The sequence below is a fragment of the Uranotaenia lowii genome, chromosome 2 (genome assembly GCF_029784155.1).
Source record: "Uranotaenia lowii strain MFRU-FL chromosome 2, ASM2978415v1, whole genome shotgun sequence".
Lineage (NCBI taxonomy): Eukaryota > Metazoa > Arthropoda > Insecta > Diptera > Culicidae > Uranotaenia > Uranotaenia lowii.
The window spans coordinates 149,832,641-149,851,914 of record NC_073692.1 but is presented as its reverse complement, the minus strand read 5'-3'; the positions used below and the strand labels follow the sequence as shown (position 1 = coordinate 149,851,914).

Sequence of the window (19,274 nt, the reverse complement as noted above, 5' to 3'; positions counted from 1 at the left end):
GTTCTAACCGATTTTCAGTGTCCTTAATAATTGCAAATAAGTGGACATTCTTTGCGATATCGACGATGCATTTTTCTCGCTGATAGCACAGAAAATCCACTTGGGTACTTATCGTCTTTCGAACCGTGTCTTTTAATCGAAGAAGATAAACCTCCTTACAGACAAGTGGCTCTCATTTGTAGTTTTTATCTAGGTTACTCTCAAGTGGATTTTGAAGAAGTGTGATGGAATAAAAAAGGTGCATAAATTGAGATTTTCATAAAATCACTGCAATATTCAATCTAAGTCGGAAGCTCTCAAATATGTCGAGTTATAAAATTGGTTGTGGAAGCATAGCTATATGAAATAAGAATCAAGGGCTTAACTACCAGACCAAAAGGCACTCAAAAAGGCCGCCAGTAGGAGATGTTGAAGAATGAAGGCAAAATCAAGTTAAGCTGCCAATTTTGATTGAAATCAGAAAAGGCATGTGTTTGTGTTTATCACTCAAAAAGAAACAGGTTAAAATTAAAATGAAGCATGAACACTTGATCCTACCAATCAAAGGAAAACAAATTTTTCTGAAGTATCCACTTTTGAGGAAGAAAGTCGACAGCTTATGTGGGGATATTTTTTTTGAATTTTTATAACGACTGAATAAGACTGGAACAAATATTAATTTCTTCTTTTGTCACCCCCCTCCCCCTCTTTGAAAATTCCAAAACACTCGAAGAGGAAAAAAATGAAGTTTGAAGGATTCTATGTAAATTTCGAAGAATTTTCAAATATCCGAAAGATAATAAAAATAAATATAAAATTTTGGAAGATGGGTGTTATTTATTTTATTTTATTGATTTTTTCGATAAAATTTGTTTTTAAGGTTTTGTGCAATGAAGTAGTATGCATTATTTCTCACTATACTCTTCCTTCGCTTTCCTCGTGATATTCCATCTCCGAGAGACAAAAAAAAAAATTTTAAATTTGTACCGGCCTAAGGGAAATTTCGAATATTCTAAGAATTCTTCTGAAATTTCGATGTAAAGCCTCAATTGATTCTATACAAATTTTTCAAATTTTAGTATAGAAATTTGAATTAATTCCTACGTGTTTCAAAAAGGTGACATTTTTTTATAAGAAACCCTGAAAGGTCTCTTTTTCAATAACATATTCTGGCTATGTTAGCTGGATTTCAGAATGTGTGAAGATGTTTTAGAAGTGATTGAAGATTTTCGTGTAACCCGAGCAGATTTTGCTGCTAGAATCGATAGCATAATGCAACCAACATTTGAACGCTAAATAATAGTAGTTTTTGAATCAAAGCGCTCAAAACATTTCCTCTAATTCAACCACGGTAAAAGAAATCTTTCGTAAGCTTTGATTCAGTAAAATTAGTCCACCAAGTAGGCTCACAACCAGAGCCGACATTTTTCAAGCATCATAGTTGACATGGTTGCTGATTTTCCTTCATCGTCACGTTTCAAATCTCATTTGACAACTAGTCAAGCTTCAAGGGACTGGAAAAGCTTGACTATCGTCATGGATTTCTGTTCACGTGACGGATGTTATTTTTCAAACGACGGTTGTCAAGCAAGTTGACGGCGTCGGTTCAAAGTATTTTATGTATGATTCGCAAATTCTCGTGTATTTGGATTGCTTGTTGGGCGATTTGCCAGTGTCAAAAACAAATAAAATTCGGATTCAAAAAATACTACCAATTGCGGAATAACAATATTGTAAAGGAATTTTTATATAGATAATAATGAAAGGCAATTTTTTACGCATAGTCGATATTGTCCTTCTAGTCCCTAGCGAATTCTCATCGGTCGTGACAGTTGATCTTACGATCGAAAATGTCCCGGTCCCGAACTATCCTGGACTGATCTTCAAAAACGGAAACGATGATCGTTGTTTTCAGATTTTTTTCAGCCACGACCATAACGAAACTTGTGTTTTTCGGCGTCGTCTTAAGATGTTTTTTTTTTATCTTAACATTATTCCGTCACAGTCAAAAAGACGACGACGGGCTGAAGGCGACTATGATTATTCCGACGCTTCATTTGACTGAAGGTTGAGGCGAGATTGTTTGCTTGGTTACTCATTTGAAGGCGTCTGTCATGAATGCAACTGCTTTAACTTTTTCACAGTCACAGTTTTATGACTGATGACGGTGAATTTTGTATGCTATGCTCACAACAGATGTTTAAATATTTTTTTTAGATTCTTCTTCTCAGATGATAATTCAATCAGAAGTCATAAAATCAGGAGGCATAAAAATCTGGTCAGCAAAGTCAACAAAAAAATGGTAGAATAATTTGATGTGAGTTTTACCGCGAAAGCAAATAGAGTGTCCGTCCCGGGATTTCCCGGGCGGGAATTTCCGGGAATTTGAAAAATTCGGGAATTTCCGATTCCCGGGAATCTCAGTTTCATTCCCGGGAATTCCCGACATGTATGAAATTATTGCTCTGGAAATGCCTGGAAGCCTACGGAATCATTTTTATTGTTCTCTTTGAAAATGTAGTCATAAAAAATTCATTGAGAATATGCCGATTCCTGTGGCAGTAGACATTTTTCAGTCATTTGGTGTAATTTTTTTCATTCAATATATAAGTTTATAATGGTTATATGTATTTCATAGAACGAAAACCCACAACAGTTCGAAACATATATGAAAAATTACGCAACAGGTAGACAGATAGTGTTTTCTTGAAAGTAACATTCATGCACTTGTTTCCCATGTCAAACCCGTACACGCTGAGGCTAGATTGCACATATTTGAATTGGAATTTCCATTTTTACACATTTTTGATAAGTCATGTGTGTTGTTTTTGAGTTAAATAAATAATATACTGGTATAAATATCTCTACAATAAGAGTATTAACTGAAAGGGCCTTACTAGTTAGAGAAAAATATTCTTGCTTGACGCCATCATTAATCCAAGATGGCGGCTTCCGTTTTTATTTTCCAAAGCTGTAAATTACTGAGAATCTCATGAAACATTCACAATATGGGCATTGAATGGAAGGGCTAAACGATTATATGTAACTTTTTCAGCATTTTAAAGTTAATCGGAAGCCGCCATCTTGGGTTTCAAGATGCTGTCCAATAGCAAAATTTGACTTCTTCTAGCTTAGCCTTTACATCCTATTGTAGAGATTTCATGCGAATTTAGGTTATTTGCAGTAGTTTAAAGTTGAGTGGAAGCCGCCATCTTGGATTTCAAAATGGCGTTAGACGACGAAGGTTCGACTTAAACTCATGATATCATTCTTCTGGACATTCCAAACCAATCTCTTATTCATTTTATTCAAACAGTTTGTCCTCTTTTACTGTACTAATGTTAAACAACTATGAAATGAGGAACTTATCTTACACGTGTAATTGGTTGCCTTGCTAGAGAAATGTCAAATTTGAGCTATTTTTATGACTCTTCTAAAACCGTGAAAAAACTTTAGCCCTTATGGTCATAAAGCTTTTAAGCATTGAATTGACTAAATTGTTGGTTGCAATATGGAAAATGTTTCTCGGATAAATTTTTTAACTGAATTTTTTCCCATAAAAATAAATATTCCATTAAAATTTCCGTATTCTAATGATTTGACGAGGCGCATTATTTTTTAAATACTGTTTCATACTTATTTAACCTAAAATCTTGAAGGTAGTATAAAAGCTACTTACATTACTCTTTTGTTAACTAATTTAACCAGATTATGTATGTATGTTGATAATCCACCATGGGTATATGGATTCACCGTAGTTTGACCAAAGTATGGATTCATTTGTATTATTCAGACAACTCCTAACTTCATACCCGGCACCATGGCTTTCGTTTCGAAATTTAAATTAAAGTTTGCTTAATAAATGAGGAATGATTCTAAAAACCATTTTTTTAAATTATGACCATAATCCAAACTCGAAATTTTACTGTTACAATAAAAAATAAATCGGAATCAAAGTTTAAAATCCATGCTTTTTCGGTAAGTCATCAGTAAATTAATAAAAATGATGCTCCTTATCCTGAGTTAGATATTCGCTTAAAAGTAAATTTGAAACAAATAAATATGAAATAAATATTTTCAAAAAACCAGGAGACGTATCATAAATTCAAATTTTAATGCCTCGGATAAAGGAATCAACACACTGCAGTAGAATATCTACGTTACTTAAACACCATATTTAAAAAGAAATATGAACATTCCATATTCAAAAATTTTATTTCAGTTCAGATGATTAAAAATTTTTGAGGAAAATAATAATATTTTTTTTATTTATCAACAGTTTATTCATGTATACTTAAATTTGTTCAGAATTTTAGCTAAGTTAGGCAAAGTGTAATGAATAAATTGAGCCAAAAAAACTTCACTTCTATTTTTAGTCTTTCTCAAGATAAAATGTGTTGTTCATGTCCCTAAAAATCTCCACAACGATCTGCATCTAACATGTGTTAATACGTTCATTTTTTTTGACAAAATACATCAAAAGAAACAATTTAATGTCAGTAAAAAATGTTCCGAACATTTTATAAAGTTATATTCATTTACTTTCTCATAATTCAATTTCCAAAATAAAAAAAAATCGAAAAAACGCCCCTCTCTTCAACAACCGTAAGTCACATATCATTACTCAAATAAATATTTTAAAACCATATTTTTAAAATTTTTGGCGAACAAAAATGTTAAAAATTAGACTAAAAAACGTAGTTTTCATTTAACCTCTTGCAAAAACGGTTTTAAAGATGGAAAAGTCATTAAAAAATTAACATTAAAATGTTTATATTGATGAATATTTTAAAATAAATGAAATCAGTGGAAACGATTTAGAACTATTTTACTCCATGAGTGTCAAATTTACAGTCAGGGTCTGATAAGAAAGTTTTTTTCTGGGCTTTCAGGGAGCGTTCATGAAAAAAACTAATGATGCAAAATGAAAGATTTCATGAATTCATTAGAGGCCCCCGAAAAAATTGTTTTTTTTGATGCCCCAGAAAAGAGCTACAAGCCTTAAAACTTCAAATAATGTCAAATTGACACTCACGAGCGAATGAGGGTTAAAATCATGAAATAAGATTTTCAATAATAAGAATAGGTGGAAAGTTTACAAATTTTCATGTGCAGGTTGTATAGTTTAAATTTTCAAACTCTGAATGTTATGACACCGTCAATTGAAATTTTGGATCCTGGTAAGGACGAAAACTACAAAAATTGTTTTTCTCATTTAATATTTAGATTTATAGGCTTTCAAGAAGATCAATAAACTGTGGAACAAATAATGAGATATGTCGTTTTTCACTTGCCATAAGTGTGATACACTAGGAAGCATAATTCAAATGTTATAAATTGAAAAATGAATCTATATTCCACTAAATAAAACACAACACTCTCGGTAACTCAAAAACAGAATGTAGATGTTTGAGATTTTCTTACAGTCCTTTAATTGTTTATCGTCCTTCATTCAATCAAATTATAATATTCTAATTTAGGAGATACAATGATTTAAAAAAGGATTATTCTACAACTTTTAGAAATGTGAAAAGGTATCATAACAAGTTTGTCAATAATTATTAAAGGGAGTTTCTAAACGGTAGGTTAGCTTTATTTCACTATTTTTTTGAAGACTGAAAAATTGTTTGACTTTGCTTTCAAAAACATCTTGAATTTAAATTTGTTTAAAATTTCTCTAAAAATTCGTTAAAATTTCCATATTTTACAGAATAGGGAAAAGGGAATAAAAAAATATCAAAAATGCCTTTCACTGAGTTATAAATTACTCGCGATCCATGGAAAAATTGATTCAAAAACTATTTTCCAAAATTTTTGAAATATTTCCCAGTTTTGTCAAAAACACAGAAATTTCTTAAATTATTTTTACCCTTTTTCAAAAGTTATTTAAAACAAAAGCTGTTGGAACAAAAACCTAAATGCAAACATAGAATCAAAGCAGCTTTGGTCCAAATTACCTCCTAAATTGCATCTTCAAAAATGTGAATTTTGTAACTTTGTGTTATTTATGGAAACCATCTTGAATAAGAAGATGAGTATTTTGAAATTTGAAGAACAAGAAATTCAAAATAAAATTGAGGTTTGAATTTGTTTTTTGAAGACCATTTCATATCAGGATACTATTTTTGACGGTGTGACAGCGAGCCGATGCACCACGCTTGGTGGTCTACACGCGAATGCCGAGTCAGTCCCCGTCGGCTATACGAGTGTACTTTGCGAGTTGACCTTCACTAGAGTGCAGGCACACAAAGGTACTTTTAGTACTACGAGATTACATTAAATGTATGCTTCAAGTTTATGACATCACCACATCTCCCTTTTTCTACAAATAAACTTTTGTTTTTAAGAGTTAGAACATGTAATAAATATGATACCTAAGGATTTCCAATTATGATTTAGAATGTTAAGTTCATTCATTGTCGCTCATGATAGCAAGCTCGTATTTATCAATCTTACTTAATCTTTGATTTATTCGTTCTGTTCAACGTCGCGATACAAACGATTTTATGAATCATCTCACTATAGAAACGTTTTATATTTGTTTTCGTATGGTGTTCTATATTTTAAGATTTAATTATTTAAATCGCTTTTCAGAATGCTTCTGTTATTTTTCTAATTGAGTAATTTTAATAGGAGGACCTTCTATCTTCAGCCATCTCTTTCCTTTCCTTCCGATATCAAATCGTGATATTCAAAATTAAAACCAGAAGGATCGTGCCTGAATGATCCACAACTCCAAACTTACAAACCCTTACATCTTTTGTGTAGGATAACTTTGCCAGATCCCTTTGGAGCATTCGATTAAATTTGATGCTATTGATTTCGCAAAACTCGGTTGTTTAGTATTGTTGATCCCTACCGGACTTGTTCCGGAGCTACTTTACGGGATGGAAGTCATCCATCCGCACTGGCAAATCATCTTATAGGCTTCTCCCGGAGTTCCTCAATGGAGTCATTTAGTATCGATCCTTTCAATTCCTCGCTGACAAAAACGTTCATATGCCGATGAGCTGAACCATTTTCATATCATAAATGACCGAGCCGGCATGAATTTCTTACAACGATAATTCAACACTTATGATTAAGGTACAATACTGCTCCTGAATCGCTGTTAATGCTCGGCTATCTTATTTTTTTCGCAAGTGACACTTTTTTCATGGTGGTTACGTTTTTCAAAGACAAAATCATCGCCCGTTTTAACTATTTACACCAATGATCTGGGCGATTTGCTTCATTATAGGTTGGAGTTCAGGACTCACCCTAACTATCCCTTCTACAAACGATTTTTATTTCACATGACGAAAGTCTCAAAAGCCGTGTCATGTCTTTAAAATTAATCGCAGCATAAATCGTTGTTTTTTTTTTTTGAGTATGTACCATCTGTTTGGTGTCCTTTCTACCAGAACAAAGTTAAAGGAATCAAGGCTACCGAGTTGGATCCTACGTGAAATTAACTGTCGAGACCCGCTTCGCCGAACCATAGAAACCGCTGCCCCCTCATCGACCAACATACGCCTCAACTCGCAGGAAGTAGCAAGTAGCAGGAATGCTACTCGTGCTACAGATGTTGCGGATCTCCCTACGTCGAAAGTCAACCGCCCCGGGTCGTTGGAGACTGCCAGTGTGCGACCCCAAAGTTTAAGAACTCAGAACTCGCAGTTCTGTTACTCAACATCCAAGGGCTGACAATGCTTTTATCGGCGTTTAAGACAGTTTAATCGTTTCTCTCATCATCTCGTTTTTTCCCCCAAATCAGTTGTGTCAAATACAGTGTAGATTTTCACTTCAATTTGCAATGATCATTTGATTTGACAAAATCTTTAAATGAACTCCAGGGAAGACTATAACCTTCAGCTACCAGTATTATCATTCAACCATTAATAATTTAGTAAATCCTGATGTCTCGCCGAAGCCAATGAAATATTTCTTCATGGCTGTACCCACTTCTTTTTTTCTTTCGCACATAATAGACCTCTGAACCACATGCTTGGATGCTAGATGTCCTGATTTTTCTGTAAAGCACAGATCTTTGACCAACCATTCAGACATTACTTAAACACAGACTCTGCCCATATTCCTATAGGATCCTCTTGCTTGAGAAGTCATCCATACGTTCGCCGTCTCCAGGAAAACTCGGAACATTCCAATTGTCGAGTCACACAGCAGCAGACAAAACAGCAGACGAAGTGGGAGTCCCGGTAGATTGGAATATCGAAACTGGCGAACTTTGCCCTGAAAGCTTTTTTTTTAGTTTCCTTAAAATGCAGAGTTCATCGGCAATACCGTCGAAATTAAGCTTCCCTGAGGTCAAACAGATGGTCAGGAAAAAACGAGGCTAAAGTATGTCTGGTAATAAAGCGCCTTCCGGATCATAGCAGTTCTTGGATATCCCATGATCAATCTATGATCAATCCAGGATGTTTTTTTTTTATTTCGCATTTGTCTGCGAGACACATCAACAACGTCATAAGGCTTTTCCAACTTTCATTATGAATATCATAAATTATCTCAATTCTTTCTCAGCTCCTTATCAAACACACAACTCAATTCAATCATCCACAATGTGTTCCACTTCACATACAGATAAGATTTTGTTGAGTCCAATGGATGTTGATATACTCTCCAAAAGATCCAATGCCAGACCTTCTTGCCACAACGCCAAGACTTCTATTTTTCGTTAATTCGACATGAAATCTATAATTTCAAGTCAACCATTTTCCAATGGACACGTTCCACACAAAACTGGTTCTGAACAAAACCAATTTTCGAATTTCACTCAAAACAATTCTGAGTAAACTCTAACAGACTCTTCGCTCAAAGCCAATTCTGAGCAAACTTGTTTATTATCTTTACTCAAAACTGATTCTAAGTACATTCAACATCATTTTTACTGAAAGCTCTTTCTCAGTAAACTGAAACTCTTACATTTTTCACTCAAAGCTTATTCTGAGTAAACATTGATTGTACAGTTCTTTTTCAACTCAAAAATTTTTTGAGTAAATTTCCATAATTGTGTTTTCCACTCAAAACTGATTCTGGGTAACAACATCTATTTCACTTCAGTTGTCTTTTTTTTTTTTTTTTTTTTTTTTAATTTTTTATTGGCTTTACCTCTATAACATAACCGGCCAAGTGTTGATTACTGTTCTACTTACATGTCTATTTCACATTCAATTACAAAATTAGCTATCGTTTTATATAATTCAATGTCTTTCTTTTTTAGTATCAAATGAATATCGGGTGGAATTCCTTTTTTCATTAAAATTCGCCAAATAGGTCTACGAAGATTTTCAAATCTGCTGCATGCGAAGATAATGTGATCAGGATCTGCGATGGATTCGCCACAACTACACGAAGCATCCACCACCATTCCTAGTGAGATGAGCAGGGAGTCGTGAATGATTTGATATTAATTTGGAAAGGATTACAATTTGTCTGCGGTTGAGATCCAAGCTACTAAACCATGGTTGGAGCGAAACGTTAGAGATGATGCTGTGACAGAAACGTCCTTTAGTTCCTGAATTCCATTTTGCTTGCCATTTGTGCATTGTTGTACGCCGAATCGGAAACTGGATGTCGAATGATGTTAAAATATAATCTGCTGTACCACCATTGATGCACGCACTTTTCGCCTCTTGATCTGCCAACTCGTTCATTGGAATACCTCTGTGAGACGGAACCCATATCAGATGGATTTCGTACCCCATTCTTTGACCTTCAAGAATGGATTCTTTTATATCGTACCAAGCAACGGGATATTTTTGATTGATGTTGATTTTTTGCAGGCTCGTGAGACAACTCAAACTATCGGATAGGATAATATACTGAGCAACAGGAAGACTTACGATCATTTTCGCAGCATGCCTGATTGCCAGAAGCTCTGCCATATAAACGGATGCTTTACTGTCGAGTTTGATCCCTTCTGCAGGTGTTCCAAAGTTATTTACCACAGCATAACCTGTGCCTTGTATATCTTTCGACCCGTCAGTTGCCAAGATTTTCGCGTTGGCATACACTTCCAAGAGATAGTTTGACACCAAATCAGCTGCCGATGAGTTCTGGTGTTCTAAACATAACCGTTTAACAGTGAGATCAATGGATATTTTTGTTCTTACAACTTCACGGTTGAACATGTAGCATGGGAGATTATTTAGAGGCTGTTCAAGTGGAATGAATTCGTTAAGCATTCTTGTTGCGCGGTGTATTCCCGTAGCCACTAAGCCACCGTCCAAGATCGGTCTGGAATATTGTCGATGCCAAGACAGGAGTGACGCTCTTTTATTTACAAAACGCATGACCGCAAGTTCTCTTCTTTGTTGCAGCGGAATAATACCAGCCATCACTTCGAGTGAACCTGTGTGGGTGGTTTTTGTGGAGCCCAAACAGATTCGAATTCCTGCCCATTGTAGTCTATCCAAAATAATGGCTTCTTTTTGTGATAACTCCGTCATAAATATGGAACCGTATTCCAATATTGATCTCACACATGACTTAAAAATAACTAACAATGCTGCTGGATGTGCTCCCCATAACTGGCCCGATATGCTTCGTAAAAAGTTAAGATACGGAGCTGTACGTTTCTGTACCTCTCTAATATGACACGACCACGACAGATTTCGTGTGAGGTACATGCCGAGTAACCTCAGGGATCTGACGTATTCCAAAGTGCAACCGCCGATATTTATTTCTGGAGGATTATCGCATTGTTGTGTCGAGATCAGGAGGCACTTACATTTCGTCGGCGAAAGTTCTAACCCAAGGTCGAAAATATTTTCCACAACTATATCCACTGCCCTTTGGAGAGATTCGCAACTATGCTCCAGTGAGGTTCCTCTTACAGCAATTGTTGTGTCATCGGCGTAATTTACGGTTATCACATCAGGAGGGACACTGTTGATCAATCCACTGATCACAACATTAAAGCATAACGGACTTAGTGGAGATCCCTGAGGAAGGCCTTTCCACGTTGTCCTAGATATTGAATCTAATCCACTCGAAATGCACAAATTCCTTTCTTCAAACAGATGGAAGATACTTTTTACTAGACATTCAGGGACTGTTAATGAGCGTAATTCGCGGACCAGAACATTAATTTCCACGTTGTCGTAGGCGGCTTTGATATCGAGGCTACATATCACCACATGCTCTCTTCTTTTCAAAGCTAAGGAAGCTTCGTTAATCAGTGGAAACAACGCATCCATTGTGTCGTGATTTTCGCACTCCATCTCACCACATACAACACACTACTTCAGGTTTCCGGGGTTTTCGAATGTAACTAAAAACACAACCGTTCCTGTTAACAACGTTGTACAAACTGATTTATTTCTCTTTACTTTCCATCCACCACCGTTTTTCGTTCCGTTAAATTTCCCTTTCTACTAACGGCAGAATAGGGGCTCTCTTCCTCAGCCGTTTCTGTTCCCTTTTTTTGTTTCCTTTTCATCACAAACCAAATCACCTATCAGTGCTACTAGAAATTCTCTTATTTAAATTCTCAAATTTATTTTTTTTTTCTCTTTATGATTTCAACCACCAATCTATTTTCCTACATCCTCTCTCGCTCCTACTCTAATGAAAAATGTTATACAAAAACATGTTTTTAAATTTTTCAGGCTTTTTTATGGTCCTACTTGGTCGGTTTGTTAAGTTCCCTTGGGCTGTTATTGATGGATTGGCCGAATTATTATCATGCTCATTCAAAAAGGGTTGCACGCATTCCTCTTCCGCATCATGGTTTCCGTCTGCATTGTTTATTATTTCGTCGTTATCTCCTGAATATTCTGAACCTGAAATGAAGAAAAATTAATATCGGCATTTTATAGATTAATAATATGTCTTTTTAGAGTCGGTTATACTACCGTTTATCGAATCATCTTCGAAATCAACAGCTGCTGGTGGTACCATTTTAACATCTCGAACGTTTCTTTCGTATTGAACTCCTCTGTCACTACGAATGACCACCTTGGCCCCTGTTCGTTTTAAAACAACATACTTTTCTTTGGAAAATGATGGATCCATTTTACTCTTTCTCGGAATCAGCATAGCCACTGTATCGCCTTCCTGTATTTCGGATTCGATAGCTCCTCTGCGAGCATCTGCGTATTTCTTGCTGATTAACTTTGATACTGCGTCACGATCACGAATTTCTTGAAGGTCAGTTTTATTCTCTCTAGCTTCCCAGAGACACGGGAATACACCACGGTACTGCCATCCGACTAATAGTTCGAATGGAGTGATTCCGAGTCGTGCGTGAGGCTTTCTTGTGTTATGAACATGGACGTACTCGTACAAGGCAGATTTCCAAGACCTTCCTTCATCCTTAGCAGCAGCTAAAGCCTTTAGCACTCCCTGATTTTGTCTCTCTATAGAACCGTTTGACTGCGGGCATAGTGGGATCGACTTTCGCACCTTTACTCCTTTGTTCTGCCAATACTCTTTAAATTCATCGCTTTGAAATGGGGGACCATTGTCGCTTTGAAGGATGAGTGGTAGACCCCATTGATAGAAAATCTCCGAAAGGGCACGATTAGTAGACTTTGCATCTGTCTGTCTCATTTCCACGACACACAAATATCGCGAATACGTATCAACAAGCATCAATAGCTCTCCGTAACCAAAACCATTTATTGACAAGAAGTCGACTTGTAGAATCTCCCACGGCCCTTCTGGGAGATCGCGGCTTGATAATGGAATCGGAGGATTTCTGCGCGATAATATAAAACAAGTTTTACAGTTCTTTACGAAAACATCAATCGCCTTATTCATGTTGGGCCACCAAAAGTATTCCCGCATTATCCGTTTCATTGCGCTGATACCAATATGGCCTTGATGAGCAGAATTCAGGGCAGAGGTTCGCAGTTCTTCCGGAAGTATGATCTTATCGTTTCTGAACAAAGTTGCACCAACAGCTCGAATTTCTTTTGAATGAGCTTGGAATTGAAGCAGGCTTGGTGGCCATTTGTCGGTAATGATAGCGTTTCGAACATCCTTTAAGATTTCATCTAATTCGGATGCTTTTTCAATATCTTGCCATGAAATATCAATAGCACCAGCGTTAATTGAATAGAGTAAATGTTTATCGCTTGTCTCATCGAAGGGTTCGTCAACTTGTGTTTTATCAATTAACCTTGAGAGCGCATCGGCAACATTCGAATGACCGGGTACTCGCTTTATTTCAAAAGTGTACGACTGCAGCCTTAGCGCCCAGGCTTCTGCTCTCGAAATCGACCTTTTACCCATTTTGTGTGAGTGACCAAAAATAAACTCATTAGCCTCTGAGTCTGTTCTAACCGTAAAGAATTTGCCTGTTAAGTAATATGCAAATCTTTCTATTGCCCAAACAACAGCAAGTGACTCTCGCTGAGTTTGTGGGTATTTCATTTCTACATCTGTTAATGCTTTGGATGCACATGATATTATACGAGGTACATCCTTATCATTAAACTGAACTAAAACAGCTCCTAGGCCTGATGGGGAGGCGTCCACGAAGAGTTCAGTTTTATCCGATTCCATGAAGTAACCCAAGCGTACTATTTCTTGCAATGCTTCATTTTTGAGAAAGTTAAATTCGAATTCCTCCGCAGAAGTCCAATAGAAACGATCGGACTTGGCCAAAGTTCTAAGTTTTTCCGTTTTGTCCGCGCGATGAAGTATAAATCTTTCTGTAAAATTGACGAGGCCTAGAAAGCTTTTGACTTCCTGGTGTGTCTCAGGTCTGCGAAACTGTCTGACTGCTCGAAGTTTCTCGTCCTCAACTTTCATTCCATTTTTGGATAATACGAATCCTAGGAATTTTACTGACTCTTGTGCAAACACACATTTCGCCATATTTATGCGAACATTGTGATTTCTCAAACGTTGAAGAGTTTCCTTAAGGTTTTCGTCGTGCTCACACTTGGTTTTTCCATACACGAGGATATCATCCAAGTAATTCCGGGTTCCCTTACACTCTGCCAGAACAACTGTTTGTAATATCTCTTGGAACACATCGGGTGCGTTACAGAGACCGAATGGCAAACGCACGAATCGATACATACCATTACCCGCGAAAAAATTGGTCAGGTGCCTTGAATTACTGTGTAATTCCACGTGGAAAAAAGCGCTTGTAAGATCAATTGTCGAGAACCAACACGCTCCATTAAGATCCGCCAATATTGATTCTAGCGTGGGCATTTTGAAAGGGGTACGTAATATACATCGATTTGGTCCCCTCAGGTCCACGACTAGTCTTATGTCCGATTTTCCTTTGGGAACGACGAGAAGAGATGAACAAAAAGATTTGTCCATTTCTTGAGTAACCTCTTCAATTATTCCGGAAGAAAGTAAATCTTGAAGCCTACGAGATGTCTCTTCCTTGAAAGCCGGCGGGATACTGGTAAAAACGTTTCGTGTTGGAGGAAGACTCTTGTCGTATGAAAGTTCAACTGGCGGTACATTAAATTTGGGAAACTGCTCTGAAGACACTGTACGTATTTCACCAGGAAATTCTCTAACAGCATTAACATAATCTCTTGAGTTTGATATAGGTACTTGCAACCCCAATTGGAGGACGCTATATCGGAGAGCAGTACTTCTACCTAACAACGCTCGACCATTTTGAACCGCATAAAACTTTTCCATAAAATAAGGACGATCCTGAGAAATAGAAAACTCCGCTACGAATGAAGCGATCACAGGTATTTCGTTAGGCGAGGCGTATGCCTTTAAAGGTACATCTGAGCCCATTGAAATGGAAAACAAAGATTGTCTGGAATCACTGTGATTCATTAGAAACTTGAAGTTCGAGTCGCTGATTGTATTAACTTCTGCTCCAGAATCAATGAGAAAACTTATAGGTACTCCAGCAATATAACCAGTTATTATTTCATCTGTTTTCTCAAGTGCGAAACAACCAACAGAACCAACTCTTGATCCGACATTCTGAAATAATCAGTAACAAAAACCTTCAGAACAACAATTCGTCTTTATTTCATTTATTCCAATTCATGAAGGGGAAAAAATATAACAAAAAAAAAACAAATAACTGTTAGTTGTATCAATTCATTCTGCACTTACATTATCCTCAACAATCTTTTCATCTTCGTACATTGATACTGCAGCAATTTTCGGAATTTTCGACTGCGGTCCACCTGATTTATTAAAATCGGACCGCGAAGTAGATGACGATCCTGGGCAGACACGTTCAAGATGACCCTCTTCGTTACAACTTCTACAGACCTTGAACCGTGCAGAACATTCATGAGCCTCATGAAACTTGCTAGTACATCTCCAACAAGCATGATTCAACATAAAACCTTGAGACGTTTCAGGTGATGACCAATTCGTCCTATTATAAGCACTTCGCTGAAAATTAAGAGTCCGCATGTATCCGTTATTACCATCTATGCGATTATTCAAGGAGTGTCCTGGATTGGGTTGAGTCGACCGTATTCCTCCTCTGTTATAACGAAAGCCACCTCGATAACCTCCTCGATAACCACCTCTGTTGTTTCCAAACCCTGATCGTTGTGGCTGCTGCGTAATGGCCGCTACCTCGACTTGTTTTACCTGGTTGCTATGTGTAGCGTAAATACTTTCGTGCATCTTTTCTACCTCTATCGAGCGAACTTTGTCCAACAAATCGATGTAGCTGCCCCCTTTTCTTAAAATTTTCCTAGCAACCTCTCTGACCTTTGCATTTGTCGCATGGAACTGGATAACATCGGTAACGCTTTCAACCAATCTGTTCTCGTCGAAATCGCACACTTTTGCAGCCTCGATAATGCGTTTTACGTATTTGAAATCGGGTTCATCTTTGTTCTGTGTCATAGTACGTAGTTTTTCGCGTTGCATGAAAGCATACTCACGAGAGCCAAAATAGCTACACAAGCGATGCATTGCATTCGAATAAGGGGCGGTTGTGATATCAGGTGTATTAAAATTTGTTTTTGTGTTATCTAACACATCCAAGAGCTTTCGACCAGCCCTTATACGGAACACATTCATTTTTGTGAACTCATCGCTTATCCCGGTTAAAAGCATCGAAGATTCCAGATGATCTTTCCATTGATTGAAAGTCTTCTTATCAATTTCTCCATCATCAGAAACCGGTTTACATTCCGGGACGCTTAGCGAGGCGAAAGACAAGTTGTTAATAGATGAAGACAAGGAGAACGAAGCTTCATTAAAATTGTGTCCCTGATACTCTTCTCGCATTGTTGAATGTCTCGGTGTTGATGGTTCACCATGTGACTCGAGAAACATTTTATTACGACGACGAGCTTTCTTAAGCTTAGAGAGTAATTCATCTTTCTGTGTCTTTTCTGCTGCTAAAGCTTGTTCCAATCTGCGAATTTTCGATTTAGAATTTTTCTTTTCCCTATTTGGAGAGAGAGAAATACGAAAACATTCTAGTTGTAATATAATTGTTGAATGTTTATCAGCACAAGTGTAACTGAAACATATTCGATTGTGCAAAAAAAAATTTTTTTATATGTATTCGTAGAACAATACTTTTGCGAGTTTTTAACGGTTTCAAGCAGAAAATTTTTCTCTTTCAAAATATTTGATAAAATCTTACAATTTAAACATCTTCAAAACATTTAAAATCTTTTCTTTCAGTTACTACCACTATTTACAAAAATATTTTCAAAACTCTTGTTTAGCAAAGTATACTGCAACTTTTAAATTCATTCATTTTAACAATTTTGTCGCTCGAGACTTTTATTTGTAATTTTCAGTTGATATTATGCTAATAACCGTTATAGATGACAGTAGTTTCTCATTTCATTTGCCACTCGAGGCTTTTAGTCTATTAAAACTTTTTCTTTTTTTTATATATATATATATATTTTCAAAATATCATAAATGTTTATACCCGATTCTCACAGTAAATTTTTTCAACAGTTTGCCACTCGAGGCTTCTATTTAAAATTTTCTTGTTCTTATTGCCACTCGAGGCTTTATTTACTGCTGTTTTGATTTTATTTATCCTTTTAAATTAATATTTTCAAAACCCTTGTTTACAAAGATTACCGTTACTATTTGAAGCGTAATGCAAATCAAAATGCCTGTGCCTTGAAATTTTTAACACATTTCGCCACTCAAGGCCACTCTAGTCATTTATAACTTCAAAACTCTTGTTTCATAAAGATAACTGTTGCCACTCGAGGCTTCCAGTGAAACATAGATTTTAAATATCCTGCCTCTCGAGGCTTCTGTTTGTAATTTTTAGTTCATATTGCCACTCGAGGCTTCTAGTCAATTACAACTTAATTATCTAACATATTCTCGACACTCTTGTTTTTCAAGGATTATTATTGCCACTCGAGGCTTACAGAAGCAGCATAGTGCTGCCTCATTGAAAGTTTATTTTTCAATATAATTTTGCCACTCAAGGTTTTTTTATATTTGTAACTTTTTAGGTCATATTGCCACTCGAGGCCTTTAGTTTATTACAACTTATTTTTTTAATATATTATCAAAACTTTTGTACTTTTGCCACTCGAGGCTTGCAGTGAAGTAAAATCTGCATTTATTTTAACTATTTTGCCACTCGAGGCTTATATTTACAATTGTTCAGTTCATATTGCCACTCGAGGCTTTTAGTCAATTAATACTTTAAAAATTTAACATTTCACTCTGTTTTTCAAGATAACTATTGCCACTCGAGGCGTTTAGACAATTACAACTTTATCTATTTGAATATATTTTCAAAACTCTTGTACTGTTGCCACTCGAAGCTACTTACGGTGAAGTAAAATACTGCAAATTTTGCTAGATTTTAATTCATTTTAACTATTCTGCCACTCGAGGCTTTTAATAGTAATTTCTCATTTCACTCGAGGCTTTTAGTCAATTACAGCTTTCAATTTTTTTAAATAAATTCTCCTAACAATTGTTTTTCAAAGATAACTATTGCCACTCGAGGCTTACAGTAGAGCATAATACTGTTGAAGGAATTTTTTTTTTTTATTATATTTTGCCACTCGAGGCTTTTTTTCCATAACTTTCAAGTAATATTGCCACTCGGGGCTTTAAGTTAATTTCAAGTTGAAATTTTCAACTTAATTTTTTTAAAATATTTTCAAAACTCATTTAAAATTGCCACTCGAGGCTTACAGTGAAGTGAAATACTGCAACTACGATTTTAATTCATTTAAACTATTTTGCCACTCGAGGCATTTATTTGTAATTTTTCAGATTATATTTTTATATTTTGCCACTCGAGGCTTTTTATTCATAACTTTCAAGTAATATTGCCACTCGGGGCTTTAAGTTAATTTCAAGTTGAAATTTTCAACATTATTTTTTTTATATATTTTCAAAACTCATTTAAAATTGCCACTCGAGGCTTACAATGAAGTGAAATACTGCAACTACGATTTTTATTCATTTGAACTATTTTGCCACTCGAGGCAAAATATTTTTTTTGTTTTTGTATATTTTTAATATTTTTTTTTTAAATATTTTTTATATATTTTCAAAACTCATTTAAAATTGCCACTCGAGGCTTACAGTGAAGTGAAATACTGCAACTACGATTTTAATTCATTTGAACTATTTTGCCACTCGAGGCATTTATTTGTAATTTTTCAGATCATATTGCCATTCGAGGTTTTGTGTCAGATACAAATTCATTATTATTTTTGAATATAGTAACACAATTGTTTTTTTTTGTACTGATAATGGTTGCCACTCAAGGCTTACAGTACAGCAAAATTCTGCGCATTGAAAATTACGCCGTTTATTTTGCTTCTACAGACTTTTTATTTTCAATTTTTTTGTGTTCTAAATCGAGACTTTTTATAAATTGCATGTTTAATTTTTTTTTTTATCGCTTTTCAAAATTTTTCATGTTTTGAATTTCATGATATTTTGACTTCTTAATCCGTCTTAATAGTTCTCGCAAAAAGAAATCAACTAAATTCAAATTTCTATATTAATCATTTCTTGATCCGTCTTATTAGTTCTCGCAACAAGAAATCAAATTCATTTAAATTAATCTTTTGATTTCTCAATCCGTCTTATTAGTTCTCGCAAAGAGAAATCAAAATCATTCAAAAGTTAAAAAAAAGTTAAAGAAAATTATTTTTTGTCTGATTTCTTAATCCGTCTTATTAGTTCTCGCAAAAAGAAATCAAACTGAAATCAACTTTTACACTTACTGTAAAAAAATATTTTCATTTCCATAATTTTGTCAGCCTGAAAAGCAAAATTCGAATTTCAAAACTGAAATAAAAATTACAAAATGTTTCCATCATTTGATAAAATTGACCGTTATATTTTTCAATATGCCAATATCGAAGCACAACCGC

The 19,274-nt window shown here is 35.5% G+C and overlaps 2 protein-coding genes across 3 annotated transcripts in view; one reads left to right on the top strand and one right to left on the bottom strand.

Annotated features, from left to right (window-relative positions):
- The window catches only part of LOC129743957 (solute carrier family 66 member 2), a 142,266-nt gene that overhangs the window by 106,528 nt on the left and 16,464 nt on the right, over positions 1 to 19,274 (top strand). The gene's annotated exons all lie outside the window — the stretch shown is intronic.
- Positions 11,379 to 13,315, bottom strand: LOC129743956 (uncharacterized protein K02A2.6-like). The gene is made up of 2 exons (XM_055736205.1): positions 11,838 to 13,315; positions 11,379 to 11,765 (listed from the first exon to the last, which is right to left on the bottom strand). Exons 1-2 carry the CDS (start codon positions 13,216 to 13,218, stop codon positions 11,548 to 11,550), a joined length of 1,599 nt encoding a protein of 532 aa, XP_055592180.1. The 5' UTR covers positions 13,219 to 13,315; the 3' UTR covers positions 11,379 to 11,547.